Below are 19,863 nucleotides of genomic sequence, written 5' to 3'. Positions count from 1 at the left end.
AGCAGGAGCTAGCAGTTCCAGGAGAGTCCATGGAATGTGACACACAGGCTCAGGTTCCCCAGAAGCTGTGGCCACCTCCTGGTGATGCCAGTGAAGGCAGAGTTAAGCCAAGAGTGAAAGGCTGTGATAATGGCACGGTTGGCAATGGTCACTGTGCTCCCAGGATTGCTGCTGTAACGCAGCCTCAGACGTGTGCGCGCCTGACTTTGCTCCTGAAACTGGGATCTGCAGGAGCTGCAGGGCTTGCTGTCTGCCTTTCAGCTAAACCAAGGGGCAGAGATGGCTCAGAGTTGTTTATTGATGCCCATCAGGCCGGGAGGAGTTGCATTAATTTCTCTCCAGATGCAAGCTGGCTGTTGTCCCTGGAGAGCACGCTGCTGCTCCGCACGGGAGCGGCGCCTCCGCAGCAGAACCCAGAGCAGGAGCAGCAGCAGCTCTTCCCCACCGACTCCATTCTCCACCCAGCTCAGCTGGCATCTTTGTTTGAAGAGGCAATTCCACACCAGCTGATGGCAATGGATGCTATGTAGGGGATGAGGTAGGGAGGTTCTCTTTTGCCTGATTTCTGTTCTGATTTCCAGGGGATTATAAAGGGTCCCAACTTGTTGGGTTTGCAAATCCTAATGAGGATAAGGATTCTCTGCATGGTAAACTCACCCTGCTGCTCACAGTGCTGGATTTCGTGCAAGAATTATCTGTGCTTAAGGTATGCTCAGCCTCTTACATAATTACACCCCTCCTCTCCTCCAAGCCTAAAGCTGTACAGGAATTGTAAAGACTGAAAAACTCATGTGTTGATGGTGGTTTAGGTTATAACTCTCCACGAGGCTGTTTAAAGCCATAAACATTAAAAGCTGTTTTAGAATGAAATATTAAGTGACCTGTGAGAGCACAGCCGTTAAAATATGCTCTGATCACCAGATGAGGCACCTGGGACACCAAGCTGGAATCCACTTGCCATTGGAAGGTTTAATTGTGTCAATGCAGCCACAGGAAGACTGAAGTAGTGAACTGAATGTGGCTCCTGTGAGTGAGGAGGTGTTGGGATTGTTGGAAGAGAGCCTATTCCATACAATCCATGATAAATCTGGATGTGGAGGGGCAGGTCCCTACCCTGGGACAGGGGCCAGCCCTCTGGATAAGGTATCAAGGTGTACAAGATGTTTACCTGCCAAGGTAGCATTTAATCTGCATGTAATATTCCTCACCTGTCACAGGTGAGACTGGGACTGAGCCAAGGTACAAAAATAGCCACATTGGGTGTTGCTGGTGCTGTTTCTTCCCATCACAAATCCCAAGCTGCTCGGGATGGTGGGGCCAAGCCAAGCGCTGCCACTTCTTCTTAGACTTAAATTTTCATTTTTTGCTGCTGAAGCTGAGCTGTGCACAGCTTCACCCTCTGAGCACGGTTCAGCAGTAGGGAATCTTTGATTATTCATATATTTGGAAAAACAGGGGGAAGAAAAGGCAGGGCATCATCTTAGCTGCATTTATTACCTCTGTTAAACACAAAGACTTTGGAAAGACGATCCCAAGAACACACAGATTTTGTGTTTGTAACAGGAATGGGGGCAAATTTGCTGGAGTGGAGGAAGAGGTATAGTTTATCTTCAGAAATGATGGGGACCTTAAAAATAAGGTCTTCATGTAAAGAAATTTGTGGGGAAAGCTATTTCAGGATGAAAATATAATTGCAAAAGAAAAGAAAGGGGGTAGGAAAATGTGGTTTTTATGACACACATCCATTCAGAACACATGTGATGGCAAGGCAGTTATCCCTAGGAACAAAACATCCAAGTATCTCAAAATCTGACAGATTTAACACCAAAACCAAGAGTACTGTGTTTGGGCCTCATTATGCCTGGTAAATGCTGTGTTTATGGATTTAGGTGGCTCTGTTAATCCCTCGTGGTTGGCCTGGGGACAGTGCCCATGGTGGGTTTCCATTCACACAAGATACGAGATGGGAGCTCTAATCATTCAGGTATAAAATACTCCTCAGGATCCCAAGGTACCGTTTTCCCAAGGCTGAAGAAAACTGGGTTGGGTGTTAAAACATTCTCAACAAAATGAGTAGAACTGGGAGCTCTTTGAGTAGAGGCCAAGAAAGCTGAGATTTCAGAGTCACGAATATGGACAAGGTTTAGCCCACAGATGTCCTATCTTGGTAGAACTGAAAGCCAAAACTGGAAGCAATAAGAAGATAAACAAATTTAGTGAAGGGGAAAATAGGTAGCAATCCATGCACAGCTGGAATTATTATGTGTAGACAACAAGCTTAAAGACATCTGGAGGGAAATCTCCTATCAAGTAGAGCTCGAGTCCAGAATCACAGGACTTTACAAACATATTAGCTAAGAGAAATATGGTAATGAGCCAAAGAGTGGAGTAATCCTGTGGGAATCATCATTCATAATGACCCAGAAGACACTAACTGGTCAGTAACCCCTATTACCTTGCTTTTGGAAAAGAAACAGTATAATGGATTACTGCTGTCCTGTGACAAGGAAATATGGAGGGTCTGGAGAAGAGGAGGCTTCAGGCAGAACTTATGGCAGCCTTGAGGTACTTAAAGGTGCTTACAGGAGAGCTGGAGAGGGACTTCTGACAAGGGCACAGAGTGAGAGGATAAGGGGAATGGCCATAAACTGAAACAGGATAGGTTTAGATTAGATATTAGGAAGAAATTCTTCCCTGGGAGGGTGGTCAGGCCCAGGAACAGGGTGCCCAGAGAAGCTGTGACTGCTCCATCCCTGGAAGTGTCCCAAGGCCAGGTTGGACAGGGCTTGGAGCAACCTGGGATACTGGAAGGTCCCTGCCCATGGCAGGAGTGGAATGACAAGATCTTCAAGGTCCTTTCCACCCACAACCATTCTATGGCTAAAACAATGTACATCAGTCTCCAGCCCCAAATCAGCCAGGCAGGGAGCTTTTATGTCATAGTTCAGAGCAGGTTTGCTCAGGTGCTGCCTGCTGTTCACATCTCAGCTTCTCATTAGGCTGTGCCCCAGTGCTCAGTGTGATGATGTCCTCTGCTTTAAGTGCAAGGGCAGTGTTGGAAGGTCTCCTTTGCCCCTCACATACAGGTGAAGGAGTGCTTGACTAACACACACCAGAAAAACAGTGCTGGCAGGTCACTGCTCCATGAGGTGTTTCTGTGAGATCATCATCACCAGCAACCTGGAGGTGAAAATGCTCATGAAATCAGCAAGAGAGACAGAGGCTGGTGAGGTTTCAAGGCTCACTGGGAAGAAGCTAGAGAGGGTACTTGGTGTGGCTTGGCACGCTGACCCCTTGAAAACAAAATGAAGCTTCACCACAGAGACTGAGGCTGTGAAAGAGCAAAATAATTTCTCTTGGTGACTCCGTCTGGCAGAGCAGGGACTTGATAGGATCTGCAGTAGAAACCCAGAGGGACAGATTTTCCATGTGAAGTCCAGTGCCTGAGAGAGCACTTGGGAGTTAAAAGGCTGGGAATGGGTGGCAGTAGGGATTTTGCCTCTGTATTTTCCTCTGTCCACAAGAGACAATGGAATAGCGCCTGGTTTTTGTGTTCTTAGCTTAAGTAGGATATTGCAAAATGGGATAGCCACAGATACGATCCTGAGCTGAGAAAATGCCATACAGCAAGGACTGGAGAAAAAAAGCCAAAACAACAACAAAAACTCGATCTCTTTAGCTTATCAAAAAAGAAAATTGAGGGATAACTTGATTACAGAGTGTAAGTACTTCCATGGGAGAAAATACCAATTGCTGAAGGGCTTTTTACTCTAGAGGAGAAAACAAGAGTAAGAAACAATGGCTGGACAGTGAAGCCAGATACTTCACTTCAGAGCAGGCAGACATTGTTAACAATGAGGGTGATTAACCACTGGGAGAGGATCCCAAGGGGGCTGATAGCTGCTTCAATTCTTGATGCCCACACCCCGGGCGGGAGCGTCTCTGGAGGACACGCTTTGCTCACCAGTGCAGAGCTGCATTTCAGCCATGGATAACTGGATCAAATGTGCTACCCAGTGCCCTACAGCTTCTGCCCCCTTTGGGCCTTTGAAGCCCTTAGCTGCTTCTTGAGTGATTTGGCAGTTCTCTGGCTGTCCAGCGGGGATCCTGATGGATTTTTGAGGCGATGTCAGCATGGGCAGCCCTGCAGAAGGGGACTGGGCTGAGTCACTCATCACATGTTGGACTGTGGAAAGGGCTTGATTAACCCCCAAGCAGGTGAGATGTGGGCTTAACCAACCACCTAGAGCTCCCAGAGATGGAGGACTGAGACAAGAAGTGCAGGTAAGGGCTCTCCAGCTATTCCTAACTTTTGGAAAGAGTTCCTGGGACAGCAAACAGCTGGGTGGAAGAACAGGTGAAATCACTCTGATTTATGATGGGAACAACAATAGGAAGAGAAAGGCCAACTTAACCCCTCTGCAGGATCAAAGGAAAATTAAAATGGTTGGCAAACCTCTGCCCTTCTCTTTAGTCTCCATTGCCTCACTCATATTGCTGTCTGAACCTCAGCGTATCCCAAAGCACTCATTTCTGTGATGCTCCAGAAGCTGTTCAGAACTTACTTTCAGTCAGAGACAGAATCAGCAAGTGGAAAACCACCTCTGGACTTCATGTGTCCAAGACACTCCTGGGTGAGCTTCTCCTGTCCCGTAGCCCTGCTTCCCTCACCCTCCCACTCTAACCCAGGGCATCTCTTCAGCCAACTGGGAGCAGTGAGCAAACGGTTAAAGTTTTGCTTCTCCACCCAGTGGTGGGTGTTGTCTGTGTCAGAAACAATATAAGAACAGTCGGAAGTTGCAGCTGGCAAGTAACATTTGGAGTAGCAGTCGTGGGGCATATAGATCTGGTGTGGACTGTCTTTTCCTGAGACTGTAAACACTTGTGCAGAATGTCCGAGAGCAAGAAAAAAGGGAAAGGAAAGAGCAAAAAGAACAAAGAAGGGAAAAAAGGGGAAAGAGAACCTGACCCAGGAAAAGGTACTTCCCATTTTTAACAAATTTTACTTAAAGGAAGAAGAGACAAGCCAGCAGGAAAGTACTTGTGGGTTGCATGAGGGTGCAATGAGGGTGCAAATGCCAGGGACTGTTTGCCAGGCAAGTGTGCAAATCTCTGCACCTCATTCATATTTCATGCTGTTATAGGTCTGCTTTTGTTACAGGTATGCTTTCTTCTTCATCTTCTCTCTTTTTTTCCTTCCTTTTTTTTTTTATTTTTATCTTTTTTTTGGTTAAATGCCTAAAGCCCCAATACTTCAGGGGAATATGCTCTTTCATGAACAGCAGTACTCAGCTCCTGTCATGGAGAGAGGGGAATTGAGGGGGTTTGTGCTGATTCTCTGGGGGTTCTGCTGTGTGGTGATGTGCTGTTTAGTTGGTTGTTTTATTGCTTCTTCCTGAGCTAAATATCAAAAGCCATAATTTTGGAGGATCACAGATACTGCTCCTTGAGACAGACCAACTCTCAGAGATCAGATTTTAGTTATAGCCTCCGTTTTGGAGGTAACTGCAATGACCTGTAGTGAAAGACACGTGGGCTCTTTGCTGATATGCTGATATTCCTGAAGTCAGGCTGTTCTTCAGAGATCTGACTGCTCCTGTCTGACTGAGTAAGGCAATATTTATGATATTGCCAGGATTAAATGTTTTAAGGGATACAGTTCAATTCCTGAGTACATGGGTAGTGCAAGAACTGTTTTGGAAAGATACAGAAGATCTGGTGGTAATGCAGCCCAGTGTAATTCCTTTCTCTCTCATGGTATCAGGGGGGGATTATCCTGGGCTCTTTCTTATCTGTGGTTTATCTGGCAATGCATTTGGAGAGAGCAGCAACTGTGTCAGGCTTTGTGTTTTATAAGTGTTAAAAGAGGCTACAAGCCGGACTGGCTCCTGTCCTGAGCCTGTCAGTTCAGCTCCTCACTCACTGCCTGGCTGCAGTTCTGCTCCTGGTCCTGCTGCAGGGACGAGTGACCACTCTTGACCTGAGCAGGTTTGTTCTGGCTTCTCACTGGCATCACTGGTGGCAGGATTTTCCCCTTCCCTTTTCCATCTCTTTCCCCTGAGCATGGAGACCCTGCTGTGCCCCGAGCTGCTGGGGTGGCAGTGGGTGCTGATGCTATGGCAGGCTGGTGACATCAGAACAGAGCTGATGCTGCTCTGGGATCTGGGAGGAGGCTTTTGGGAAAGCTTCAAGACAGAGAGCTTGGAATCATCAGGCAGAAGCAACATCTGCTTGAAGATGACAGGCTCTGCCCTGGGGGCTCAGGAAGGTGCAGGGGTTGGGGGCTGTCTAAGCCACCACCAGCATCACCCTGCCCCTGGCTCCAAAATGTGCAGAGGGCACAGGGCAGTGCCTGCATCGTGGGCATCTCCTTTGCTGGAGCAGGAGGGGCTGGTGCACTGGGAGGGACTGGTTTGGGCACACAGGGGACATGAGGCACACTGGGACTGCCCAGGGAGCAGCAACCTGCTTGGAGAAGGGCCAGGTGTGAGCTGAGGCTCAGTTCTGTAGTGCCACGTCAAAGCCCTGGAATAGTTCACTGCCCTGGAGAGAAAAAGAAAAGACCCTCTACCTGTCTATACAGAACAACCAAATCTTCTGCTGAGATGCATTGTCAGGCTGTTTTATCTCATCTAAATCTCACAACTGGCACCTTGGCTGGAGTGCAACCCCCCCTTTCTTCCTCCTAATGGATCCAGAGTAGAATTGGGGATGATTGCATTGATCAGGTGGTGGAGTCACTGTCCCTGGAGGTGTTCAAGAAATTACTGGATGTGGCACTTAGTGCTCTGGTCTGGTTGGAAAGGTGGTGATTAGTCAAAGGTTGGACTTGTTGATCTTAGAGGTCTTTTCCAACCTAAATGGTTCTATGAGTCTATGATTCTGTCATCCTGTCTGTACCTCAAACAAAGAACTGAAAGGTTCTGTGTTTGGCTTGCACAGCATCCTTTTATTTGCATTCCTTATTAACTGGATTGTTTAGATCCAGATCACTCATTTGCCCTGCATTGCTACAGAGGTTTCCCTCTCTTGCTCTGTGGGTCCATTAGAAGACACTTGGTTGTCTGTGATGTCCCTGAATCAAGCTCCATGTTGGGTTGGGCTGGTTGGGTCCAGTGGAACCTGAAAACACCTTTTCACATCATGGGTCACCTTTGCTGTGTGGTCTAGGGGACACCATAGCAATGGTTCCCCAAAAGAACCTTTCGAGGTGAGGAGTTCCTCCTCCAACCACTTCTGAGTGGATGCCCCAGTCCAGGCACACAGACCCTCACTCTGGGCAGCAGATCATCCTGTGGACCATTTTATCAGCTTGAGGCTGGACCTCAGACTGCTCTCCAGCATGCCCAGGCACACATAAAAACCCAGCCCTGACCACTGGCTGGGCACTGTCAGGGGGATTTGTATGCTCTGTTTTTCCAGGCTGTAGAATTTCCCTGCAAATGGGATGTACTGACCCCCCTGAAACCAGGAGGCAGAAGAGGAATCTACAGAAACCTCATGCAGTCTCTGCAGGTATCAGGACAGGAGCACTCATTTGATTGTCTGTGCAGGGAATGATGGCAGTGTGCAAAGCCTGCATCCTTGACACTGCATCCCTGAGCAGCCTCTACTGAGGGCCAGACTTTGATCCCCATGACATTCTGACAGCCTTGATCCACCCTGTGCTCCTCGGTGTCTGCATGGAAAATGCCCCTCAGACCTCTTGGGGGTCCTGTAGAGCCCCAGGACAGCTCTGGCATGGCCAAGACTCTCCTGGACTCCCAGAGGTGATGTCCCAGCCCTGCCAGCTGCTCTGGGGGAATTGCCCCAGGTAATTCTGCCACTGAACCAGAGCAGCAGAATCACCTCTGGAAGGAAGAGAGGGCTGAAACAGTAGTTTCAGGAAAGAGCATCCATGTGCCACGGGGTGTGCTAGATTTCCCCTGAGGTCTCTAAAACTCAGGGGAGGAGAGGATTTGTCTTCCCCTGCGACTTTTAACACAATTGTTTTGGCTTCTGTGAATGTGTAAAAGAGGATTGCTGATCTCATGTGAAGTGTTAGCTTTGTTCTGAGGATAAGGACTGTCTTTAACCTAAACTCACATTTCTATGCCTCTAGTGATGCAGCTGTGCTAAAGTGAGTGCCTTGGCTACAGCCTTAGCCAGTGGAAGAGCCTGTGAAGGCCTCCAGAGGGAGATGGTGTCCACCTATGAAAACAAACCATCCCTCTTTTAGACATCTGTGACAGGCATTGAAAAATAGACAGCCTGAGTCCCACCCAGCACACGTGGAAGGCACACCCTGCAGGGACTACGTGAGCTGTGGGATGTAGGAACAGACCCACAAATTAATGTGAAATGCTCCCACGAACTTCAGGTCTGGGAGAGAACTTCCTCTCTCCAGTGAAGGATGCTGCAAGAGAAGATGCATTTTGTCATGTACTGTGCAATAAAAGTCGTGACACTGAGACAAGACTATGAGTGTAAAAGCAGCTGCCCTGGCACATCCTGAAAGATTTGGGGTAAACTTTGGGGGGAAGTTGGACAAATGGACCAAGACCAATGCCAGTGTTCACAGCAGAGCTGATCAGAGCCAGAGCTGTGGCAGGGGATTGGGATGAGATGAAAAAAGGGCTGGAGGAAGCCTTGCTAGGGATAGGCAAGGAGCAAGCTGAAAAGGGTCTGCATTTCATCTGTACTTTCGTGAGGTCACTTGGGGAAAAAAGACCAGAGAAATGTAAAGCATTTGGTTGGTTAAATTCTCCAGCAATTCCAGGCATTTTCTCTTATTTTTCTTTGGTGTTGAGGAAAACATTGCGTGTGCTTCAGCTTTTTGTTGTTTGTCAGTGCTAATAAGCTGGCAGCACAGGCATTGTGCTTTCCCTTGATCTGCCCATGGCAATTGCTAATGCTGGAAAACTACTCAGAGAGCAGGTGAAGAGTCTCTGCAGAGAGTATCTCATGTTTCAGTAGGAACTGGCTTGACCTCAGCTCCCAGATGAGTCAGGAACTGGTAGAAAGGTTGTGCAGAAGGGTATTGTAATTGAAACTCCCCCAGCTTGCAGGGGAAGGTGTCCCTGGGCACGGGCCAGCAGTGGGGCTGCAGCAGAGGCAGGTGCACAGTGCCCAGGCCCGTGAGCCTGGCTGCTTCAGAGTGCTGCCACATTGGCACAGAGTTTGGGGAGGGATGTGGAAGCCCCTTGCATGGCTGTGTGGTGAAGCTCTTGGCCTCAGAGACACTCAACCAGAGCAGCACAAGCACAGCAGCTCCTTCCCTGCCAGCCACGGCACCTCTGTGTGGGCTGTGTCCACGCTGCAGGGTGAACACACTCCTGATTTGTTCTCAGGAAACACTCCATTTCTAAGGAGCTGGTAGGAATATTAGCCAGAAAGGTTTGTTTACAGGAGGAATAACCCACAGCAGATATCCTACAGTAGCAGTTCTGTTTTCTATAAACACTCAGGCACACGAGGTGCCAGATGTGTGCTCCAGGATCTGTCCACATGCATGTTTCCACTGGCTCAACCCATGGGCTGGAGTTACATGTGGCTCTGAGCACACATGGGGACAGTTCCCAGGCACTGGGGAACGTGCAGGGACTTGCTCAGCTTTGGGAATGCAGGGGGTCTGACTCACAAGCTCCAGTGATTCATGCTGGGGTAAAGGAAGAGGTAAATCCCAGCTCCTTTCTGGTCTTCCCTGGAGCTCTGCTGAAGGAGGGGTTGAGCACAGCATGCAGCCCTGTTCCTTCACTGTCCATGGCTCATAGTTTCAGGTGTTAATACCAACAGGAGTTATGGGAGAGGGACCCAGCAGGGTTGAGGAATTTCCCATCTCTCCACTCAGGCACACTACAGGGCTAGGAGTGCCTGGCAGAAGGGCAGGAAGCAGCAGAACAGTACATTAGTAAGTAATCCCACTATGGATCCAAAAGCTGGTGAGTCAGAGCCCTGGGCATTCCATTTGCAATCCCTTTTTGGAGGTGTAAGTAACCTGGGAAAGGCAGTCTCTGGAAAGAGGAGGAACATCTGGAGAGGGGCTGAGCACAGCCTGGCTGCCGACCTTGGAGGTCGTGTGCTCAGCTCATTCTCCTGCCTCATTAATGTGATGGGCTCCAGCTGCAACCTGGCTGGAGGAAAGCTGTGCTGCTATGCCTGCCTCTGACATCCTTCCTGCTGCCTCTGGACTGCCACAGTCCTGCTCTGAGCCGTGCCCTGAGCCCTGGGCTCAGCTCAGTGCTGAGCTCTAATGGAGCTGCAGCTGAAAACTGCTCGGGGAAGGGATGGGGATATGGCAGGTTGTCCTGTGGCATAACTCCTGAGGCAGTGAAATGAGGGGAGAGGAGCCTCCTGTTCCTCTGACCCTTTCTCCTTTCCCCTCAGATGCCAATGAGTGCTTTCAGGTGCAGGAGGGGGGATGTCCAGCACGGGGGCTGTATGACCCTGTCTCTGTGACAGCTCTTGAAATATGCAACAAGTGGAGCTTTGGGTAACACCCCTCCTTCTTGGGTCTCCTTGTTTCCTTCTGGCAGCAGAGCTCCACAAAAAATATGGTATCTCTTGAAGAGATCTTGAAGAAATCAAGTTCAGGAGGAGCTTGAGAGGTGCAACTCATGCCTAGGATCCTAAATCCAGGCTGTTTCCTTTGGCTGAGAAGTCACAAGACTCTGAAATGTGCTAGAAGCAGTGCTCAGAGCAGGGACTGTGAGATAACCTGGAGCTTTCCTTTGGGAGAGCTGCTCCTGTGGCACTGAGGATGAGGCTGGAGGCTTTGGAAAGCTGACTGGGAGCCTCCCAGCAGTCCAGGCTCACCAGAGCCCCTCGGTGCTGTGTGGAGCTCCTTGCCCTGGCTCCTGTTAGCCTTTGCTGGGCTGGGGCTGCTCAGGGACCTGCTGGCAGGGAGGGCACTTTGGGAGGGCACTTTGGGAGGGCGAAGGGCTCTCCAGCAGGGCTGGAGCTCGGACATGCATCACCTGCTGTGCTGACCTCCTGTCTGGGGCAGCACAACACAATCACATGGCTGGGGAAGGGCACTCTGCCCAAGGGGAAGCTCTCACTGCACCCACGGGGGCTGATTGGGGCAGAACTGCTACTTCCCTCCACATCCCATGGCAGTGTCCAGAGCAGGGAGAGACCTGTGGGACCAGTCCTGGTCCTGGCTCTGCTGCTGTGCCCAGCCACAAACAGTGTTTGAACCAATGTGACCTTGGGATGGTCTCCTCTCCAACCAGGGCAGCGCTCCCTTGTCACATTTTTGAGATGCTTCAAATTGTAACAACAAATACAAGAGATAATGGTAAAAATTAAACATTTTAGGTAATTAATAACTCTGGCAATTAGGCTGGGCAGGCTCTGTCATCAGTTCTTACAATGGATTTTAGTTCAGGCGTGTCTGGAAGGCAAGAGCTCCTCAATAGGAGGGGGAGATGCTTTGCAGAGGAGATCAATGAGCCACACAATGGTGCAGAATGGTGTGATCAAACTTCTGAGGAGTCTGGTGGTCCTGGAGATCCTCTACAGTGTGCTTCATCCCTACTACCCCCTTAGATGTTTGACTACAAATAGAATCAGAGCCCAGTTTTTCTTGCTGAATTTTCATCCATGGGGAGGATGAGGAGGGGAAGGGAACCATATTTACTCTCCAAGTCTGATATTTGGTGGCTGGCAGATCAGAAAAAGAAAGACAGCCACAAATGCATGAGATGGACAGAAAAAGTGTTCTTCAGGCAAGTAGTGAAACCTTAATTTACCTTAAGACTCCACTAAAGTCAGGTGCTTTAGTGTTTAGTTGGTTTATTTTTAAAAATAGACACCCCAAAAATTTGAACCAGATTTCCTACATCATTGACCGATGTTTGGAAGCCCTTCAGAGAAACCTCTTTTTGGTGTCAGGATTTGCACATTTGCTTAATTTGAGGGTAAAGTCAGGTTCAAATCCATCCAGCAGGTTCTCAGCACGTGTTTCTCTGACCTGTCTCTTCTGGCTTTGTTGATGGATGTGTGATATGTAGCAGCTGAGCATCCAACCCTCTGGCTTTCAACAGTTTTTTGATTTGAAGGCTGGGACTATATTCCCCTCCAAAACTCTCTGTGTGTGTGCATATGTTTGTGCTCACATGAGTTTTTTCTTGCACTTTGAAGTCCATAGGGCTTTGCAATAATTCCCTGGTTCCTGATGTGCTCCAGCCCTCTGGGGGTGTGGAGATACAATTTTGGCTAGCACACTACTCTGGCAGAGCCTGTACTGACCCTCATACTCCTTCTGTGTCTCTTGTATCTCTTTCTCCAGTCAAACCACTGACTAAACTCCCATCTCCATCTCTGGTTTGAAGCACACCAAAAGAGCTCTTTGTGTCCCAGCTCTTTCCCACCCCTTGGCTTGACCCAAGTGTTCCTGGAGAGAAATCTCCTTGTTCTGGGGGCAGGCTGGTTTTTTTCCAGCAGTGCAGAGGTGGTTTTTGTGGAGTCTCCTAAGGACACCTGGTGTTGGCCATTCCTGGTGTGAGAAGGCAGCTCAGCCAAGGACTGAGTGCCAGCAGGGAGCTGTGGATGCTCCTGGGGGACAATGGGCCAGGAACTGAGGCAGAGGTGCTCCCTGAACCTGGCCATGGCTGCTCAGGTGCTGTCTCCTGTGCCCAGTTCCCAGCTCAGGGGAGTGGGGCAGGGCTGGCAGAGAGGAATGTGGAGTTTGGGCTGGCTGGAGGGAGGGAAGGAGGATCTTTCAGCTGCCAGCACAGCCTTTGTGCTCACAGGGTAACCCTGCAAACCTGCTGCTCTCTGCAGAGAGAAACCTCAGCTGCTCTGCAGAGCAAACACTCCACCTGCCTGATTTCCATTGCAGAGCTTGGAGGCAAGAGGAATACTGGTGGGAAAGGCTTGGGGGACAGCCCAGTGCCCACATCTGGGGGCACATTGCTCCATTTTGGGTAAAGAGCTGTCAGGGCAAGGCAGGGCTCCCCCAGCCTGCCCTGCTCTGGGGTGCCATCACAGTGGGCACAGCAGCACCAGCTCCACATCACACCAGGTCCCTGCACTGCTTCTGCCACCAGCACAACGAGCTGCAGGGCTTGTGCCATGAATTTGATGCCTGAAAAGGGCTGAGTGTTAAAATGTTCATGTCCAGAGCCTTGGTCACAGGTCCCTTGCTCACAGGATCCAGGGGTGGAGGTGCTGGAGCAGGGCAGGATGTCTTTCAAAGGCCCGGAGTCTCCCTGATCACTGCCCCAGGCACAGTTCATTTCCCTTGCAGAGATCTTTCGTGTTTCATCTGCTCATTCAGGCATTTGCCTGAAGGGCAAGGACAAAGAATGCAATGAACTTCTTGGCATGGAAGTATATTTTGCTTCACATTTGTCAATAAATGAGATTAGGTTTCTGTATTTGTGCTGAGAGGCTCCGTGAGAGGCACGTTTAATGAATGCTAAAATAAACTCTCTGGATAGCTGTGGGGTAACAAACACAGCTAAAACTTGCATCTCAGGAGAGATCCTGACATTGCAGAGATGCCAGTTATATGACCAAGCAAAAACGAGTCAGCCCAAACCTAAAATTACCCTGGATCTTTCATGGAATGATGACTCGGTACCAAAAGTGTGTGTGTGATAATGACCCTGCTGCTTCTCTACTTGAAAAAACATTTCCAACTCAGTCTTGGGTTACTCCCCCAGTTCTTCCAGGTATGAATACTCTTTGTCCAGAATCTGAAGCTTTTATCCTAAAAAGATAATCTCAGAAGATGGGAGGCAGCATGAGTTGCCTATTCCTGGGTGTCCTTCCCACTGCCCACCCTGGTGAGTCCTGACTCCCCCTGTGCTGTCCAGCAGGGCCAGTGGAATCCTGTAGGAATAAGGGAACCTCTCTGATGTCAGAAACAGACACATGTGGATCAAGGGAGAGTCCTGGGTATCAAGGTTTAAAATCCATGAAGAAACATGGATGGATTTCAGGAGGGTCACCTTGAATCACAGAATCTTAGAATCACAGACTAGTTTGGCTTGAGCCAAACCATGAGCAGGGACACCTTTCACTATCCCAGGTTGCTCCAATCCCTGTGCAACCTGGCCTTGGACACTGCCAGTGATGGAGCAGCCGCAGCTCCTCTGAGCAACCCATGCCAGGGCCTCCCCACCCTCACAGAGATGATTTTCTTCTTTCCTAACATCCAATCTAAACCTACTTTCTTTCAGCTTAAATCCATTTTCCCTTGTCCTATCAAATAACTTGGCAAATATGATGGCAGCTGGGGTAGAAAATGCTAAAATTCTGGAGGAATGGTTGCAGATGATGGTGAAATGAGCAGTGGGATTTCCTGTGGGAGCTGGGGAGAGGGCAGTGCCACCCACCCCCATGCTGTGGTGACACTCAGGCAGTGCTGCAGCAGCCAGATCCTCACCAATCACTGAGGGCTGACTCAGCTCTCCTGGTTCAGGGCTGTGCACTTCCAGGATCGAGGGTGAAAAGGTTTGTTGGTAACCAAAGAAAAGCTGTCAAGTGAAAAATGCTGTGGGCAGAGGGTCCTGGCTCTGTGCTGTGGGAATCAGGGGAAGGGGCAGTGCTACAGGAGGGGGTTTTGGTTGGGCACCAGCTGGCACAGCAGCAGTAAAGGCAGAGCACAGAGCTCTTCTGACTCTTCAGTGCTCCTCTCTCACTCATTTCTTGAGGAGGGTGCAGGGCTGCTGATCTGTCCTGCTGGTGATGCTGTAGGTGCTGCAGACCCTGCCCATGCCAAGTCCTTGGTTTCCACACACCTCCCATGCTTTAATTCTTTTCAAGAATTCTTCTAGCACTTCTCCTGGCACGCTCCCAGACTGCCCTCCTGAATCTGCAGACGAGAAGTTGTGATGCTGCTCCTGTTGGTTGGAACTTTCCTAAGCTGAAATTCAGGGAATTATTCCTTTTGGTTATCAATTTGTCCATCCTACCTGCAGCTGCTGGGCAGAAGAGAAAGCAGGAGTGGCAGAAATTGCAGTGCAATGGAAATATGTTGATAACAGCCTTCAAAAACCCCTCTTGTCCACGTAGCATGTATTTGGTTATTTTTTTGAATTATTAGGACTTCTGGAGAGGTTTCCTTGTCTATCCTATATTTAGAAAATGTGGGCAAGCCATGCAATTTTAAGAAGCAGCCTTGTGTTGGCAGGGCCATTGCTCATTTTGTGTGTTGTAACATTTTTGTGTTGGTAATATTTTGAGGGAGATTCTGTGAGTCACAGCTCTGGTTTTCTTGTGGGGTTAGGTAGGTGTCTTGTTCATTTTGGGGGCTTGGAAGGGAAGAAAGAAGCAGTTGTGATCTGAAGCACTGCCAGCAGTTTTGGTTTTATTGCCAGAGCTGTGATAATCTGGTATTTCCCGTAAAGCCCCAGGTGCTGTACTTGCTCTATTTTCTGGGACTCTCCAATCTCTCTTAGCCTTTTTCATCACAGGGAAGAGACAAACAGCATGTCCTGTCTGGGCCCTAAACATTCACAGAATCAAATGTAATAGCAAGCCCCAAACACATCTCTATGTGGAAATCTCCTGTTTAGTTCAGTATCACCATTTTCAAGAGGGAGAAGAAGCCCAGTTCATGATTTCCAAATGAGCAGAGCTGTGTGTGTGGTGTCTGTCTGTCCCCTCCTCTCCTCCCTTTTCCCTTATTTTCTTCTTGGTCTTTTTTGCAGGTCAGAAGGGACACTGGGTGTCTCCTCTGGTGATGGAGAGTCCATTTCTCTGGCCTGTCCCATCTCCTCTGCCATGCCCTGCCTCAGAAGGGTTTGGGTGCTTCCCCCAGCAGCAGCGTTTTTCTGCACTGGAGCCTCAGGGCTTGTCTGCACAGGGAGGCTCTTGCAAAACTTGCTTGGCCTAGGGTGTGAATTTAAAGGGAAAGAACTGTTCTGCACCAGAGTCCTGCCTTAAAGCCTCTTATCCTGCAGAAAAACTCTGGTGTTTTTAACTGGCTGGGCTTGGTGGAATGGCTGCACCCGACCTGGGGCTCTTGTGGCAGCTCTGCTCTGAGCTGGCCTTGGGTTAGCACTGTGTAGGGGGTGAGGGCTTGGCAGTGGAGGCTGTTCTGTGTGCCCAGAACAGGGGCAGCACCTCAGAGCAGAGCCTGCCTCAGGGCTCCTGGTACCCTCTGGAGAAGCCAGGCTGAACAGGCTGAGCTGACAGTTCCCCTTCCTCAGCATGGGATGGATCAGCTGCTCAAGTCCAAAGCTGTCTGAGCAGCCTGGGGCTCAGCTCAGTGAGCTGTCCTGAAGGAGCAGCCCTGCAGAGCTGGCTGAGTGCTGCAGGTGCCTCTGGGAGGATGTTTTGCTTTGGTCCTCACTGAGCTGTTGGACTGGTCATCTGTATCCCACTCAAGCCAGAGCATGAAACTTCCTGAAGCTTTCTTCTCAAATCCAGCCCTCCAGCATTGTCTCAGTCCCACCATGCCAAACCTGAGATGCCCTGGGAAATGATGTTTTGGGGAGCTGGAGGTGATCTGTGTGAGATGTCCCTGGGAAATGTTTGGGGAGCTGGAGGTAATCTGTGTAAGATGTCCCTGGGAAATTATGTTTTGGGGAGCTGAAGGTGATCTGTGTGAGATGTCCCTGGAAAATGATGTTTTGGGGAGCTGGAGGTGATCTGTGTGAGATGTCCCTGGGAAATATTTGGGGAGCTGAAGGTGATCTGTGTGAGATGTCCCTGGGAAATATTTGGGGAGCTGGAGGTGATCTGTGGGTTGACTGTGCCTGCTGAGCTAAAGTCTCACATCACAACTCCTGGCTATGAATTAAAGTCCTTTGCCCTTGGGAGGGCAGGAAAGGACCCTGAAACACCTTGCACCCCACAGGATGGAAATCTGAGGTCTCTGAAAGGAGAAGGGACACTGTGACAGTACAAATGTAGCATCCCCTATGTCTCTCTAAGGCCAAAGGTAGGAGCCCAGACATCCCTGGCTGCTCCTGGCTGGTTTCATTCACATCCCCTGGAAGCTGTTGTCACTGCAGTCACTGAAGGCAAGAGCATAGCAGGGCTGGCAGAAAGGCAGGCATTTCCATGAGGCACTGGCATGCTGTCATCTGGATAAACTCGGGAAAAATGCACGCAGGGGTTTTGTGCCTCTGGCATCAGGGCAGGAAACCAACCCTGTCCATGAGAGAATGCAGAAGACTTCCCCACTGGGAAGAATTCAGGAGCAGTAAGTGATACTTGCTGCATTAAGTGGGGTTCTTGTGTAGCAAGGAGCGTGGTCAGACCCAGCATCTGAGCCTCCCTCAGCCTGGTGGTCCTCCCTGGCTGCTTTCTGTGCCTGTCACGAGCCCCCATGTGTCACTGAAGCCTCCCCCTGTTCCTCACTGTTGGAGCTGCCCTGCTAACAGAGTTGGCTGCTTGAGGACTCATCAGGGCTGAAATGATTTGTTTCTCAGCCATTTATTGCAAACGAACCATTGGAAGGCTTTCAAAAGCCATCTTCTCTTGACCTAAGTTCAGCTGAATGTTTTAGCAGCATCAGCTTTACATAACACGCCAGCAGAGGGGAATTCTGGGGGAATAAAGTTTATGTTGATAAACAATCCTTGCTGACCAGGATCTCCCTCTCAAAGTTGCATGGTTATTCAGAGGATCACTGGGAATTACAAGCCAGCTGCCCCACAAAAATGTGATGACTTGTGTGTTTACTCTGAGTGTCTGATAAAATCCCAAAATATCCTATGGCAGCAGGTAATTCTTTGCCAACATTTAGATTTCAGTGAAGTGTCTTGATAGAGCCCTAGCACCCCAAATTAATTCCAGTTGGTGAGGACAGGAGAGCATCACATGGGCTGAGAACTGGGTGGGGAGGACCATGAACAATGGATTAGGATAAACAGCAGTGTGTCGAATTGTCAGGGGAGTGAAGGAGAGCACAGCCTTGGGAGCTCAGCCGTGCCAGTTGCTGCCCTCCGTGGTGACTGCACAGAGTTAACCTCTGAAAGGGCTCCTTGGGACCTGCAGCAAACCCAGGGAGACCCTGAGGGCTTTTATGAACTGGGATCTATCCATTGTGAGTTACCTGTGAATGTTCTTTCAGAATATCCTTCAAGGGTGTGATCCTGTCTGAGGTGTCCATTCAGCTTTTGTTCGTGCTCACAAAGACGCTCCCAGTTAATTAGCTGATATTTTGTCCAGGCATTTATTTACCACCAAATTACAAAGGGAGGGGCACAACTTGAAAAATGAGGTGAGAAGCATAATAGGGTAGGCTGTGCTCGACTGTGATGTTCCATCTTCATGATCCCCTGGCTTAGGGTGAGAGTTGGGTAATTGCTGGTGTGGGTCCTTGCTGAAAAGCACCATAAGAAAAGCAGATCTGGGATGGATCCTTCCTCTACGTGTGCAGGGGTCCTGTAACTACAAAATCTGGGATGTATTCTTCCTCTGTACGTGTACAGAGGTCCTGCAACTACGAACAGCATTGTTTAGGTGAGCAGAAAGGATTTCTTCTCATGGTGTTTCAGGCTTGACCATTAGCAGGGATTAGCAGGGCAGGAGGGTGACCAGCAGTCGCCTTTCATGGGGTGTGAGTGGAAGCTCAGCTTCTACATCCTGCAGCCAGGGGCAAAATGTGACCCCAAAGCAGCACTGAAGTGTCTCTGAGCTGTGTGGACAGTGGGGCTCCCAATGCCTCATCCCAAATAGGCAGAAAATGAGAAAGGCAGCACCAGTGTGCAGGTGTCTGCCTGAGAGGGTGATTCAGGCTCTCTGGATTTCATGGAGACAAGGCTGCTGGAAGCTCTTCAGTGACATGTGGGAGGTAGTCAGCATCTCCAGAAATGAAAGGAGGATGAGACTGGGGCTTGAGAGTGATAGTCAAGGTTTTCAAGATAATGGATTCTGTAAAGGAAAAGAAAAAAAATCATCAACCTCACAGCCAAGGAAGGACAAACATGAGTGATTTTGGTTATCTGTGGCTGGTGGCAGCTGGCATGGGCAAGGAGAAGGGAACAGAAAGAAAGGGTAGTGTAAAAGGACAAAAGGAGAGATGGATTACATCTTTGGAATGATGGAACATTTCTTTTGCACCAGGAGACCCAAAGAGTCTCACAGCTCTCAGTCCCTGCCAGTGTGACTGGGTTCTCCATCACCTGCTAAGAAGGGTCCTGTATTGACCTTTCTGCCAGAGATCCTCGGCCTGTTTCTAGAGGGAATCCCCTGCTGCCCATGGTTGGGATTGTGGCTCAACTGTGTCCTAGAAGCCATCCAGGTCCTGGGCACCCTGTGGGATGCAGTGTGGATGTGCAGTACAGCTTGGCTGTGTCTGGATCCTGGTCGGTTGGATGGATGCTGCAGATCCCCCCTGGGGAAGGGATGTGATCTACTCAATTTCTGAGTGGTTCTTCCAAGCTTATTCTTGTCATCCTGTGATTTGTTGTCCCCCTGACCCCTGTCTTTGGGCCTTTCCAGGTTAGTTCTGCAGACCCAAAGGTCTATCCAGGCTTTTCCAGGGCAGCTCCTCAGTATCACTGTACCTTCTACAGATCCATCAAAAACAAAGTCACATGCATGGGGTACTCAGACTGAGCATTTCCTACAAAAATGTTCTCCAGAAGAGGACACCACACTCTTTCCATCAGGTTTTCATCATGTTCCCAGGCCTCTGTAAATTCCTTTTTTGATTCTAGGTGGTTGTATTCCTCTGCATGGAGCTGCTCAAGGCTGACTTGGGGAGATGGGGACAGGGGAGCAGTGGGAGCGTAGAAGTGAAGGAGCAGCTCTGCAGGAATTTCCCTTTAGCAAAGGGCCTGAGTGAGATCCTTCTTACCTGTCCAGCTCTACTGCCTCCTCTCTTCTCCTTTGTCACTCCTGCATGGAGATGAGAATCACCCCAGCTTACAGTACAGGATGAAACCTGCATTGTGCCCTGTCTCTTCCCAGGTCTTC

General features: G+C 49.5%; 1 protein-coding gene across 6 annotated transcripts in view; it reads left to right on the top strand.

Annotated features, from left to right (window-relative positions):
* NRG2 (neuregulin 2) overlaps positions 1-19,863 on the top strand; it is a 151,141-nt gene that overhangs the window by 63,847 nt on the left and 67,431 nt on the right. For 2 of the 6 annotated variants that reach the window (XM_079319494.1, XM_079319493.1), the window contains exon 1: positions 4,837-4,979. The exons of the other annotated variants lie outside the window; for them this stretch is intronic. In XM_079319494.1, coding sequence (XP_079175620.1) covers positions 4,892-4,979 — 88 coding nt within the window. In that variant the 5' untranslated portion in view covers positions 4,837-4,891. Of the gene's footprint in view, positions 1-4,836; positions 4,980-19,863 lie in introns of those variants that run through there. 6 annotated transcript variants of the gene reach the window in all.

This window comes from Erithacus rubecula (genome assembly GCF_903797595.1).
Source record: "Erithacus rubecula genome assembly, chromosome: 16".
In the NCBI taxonomy this organism is placed as follows: domain Eukaryota; kingdom Metazoa; phylum Chordata; class Aves; order Passeriformes; family Muscicapidae; genus Erithacus; species Erithacus rubecula.
The sequence above is the reverse complement of the archived record's forward strand: the minus strand, read 5'-3'. Positions and strand labels throughout refer to the sequence as shown.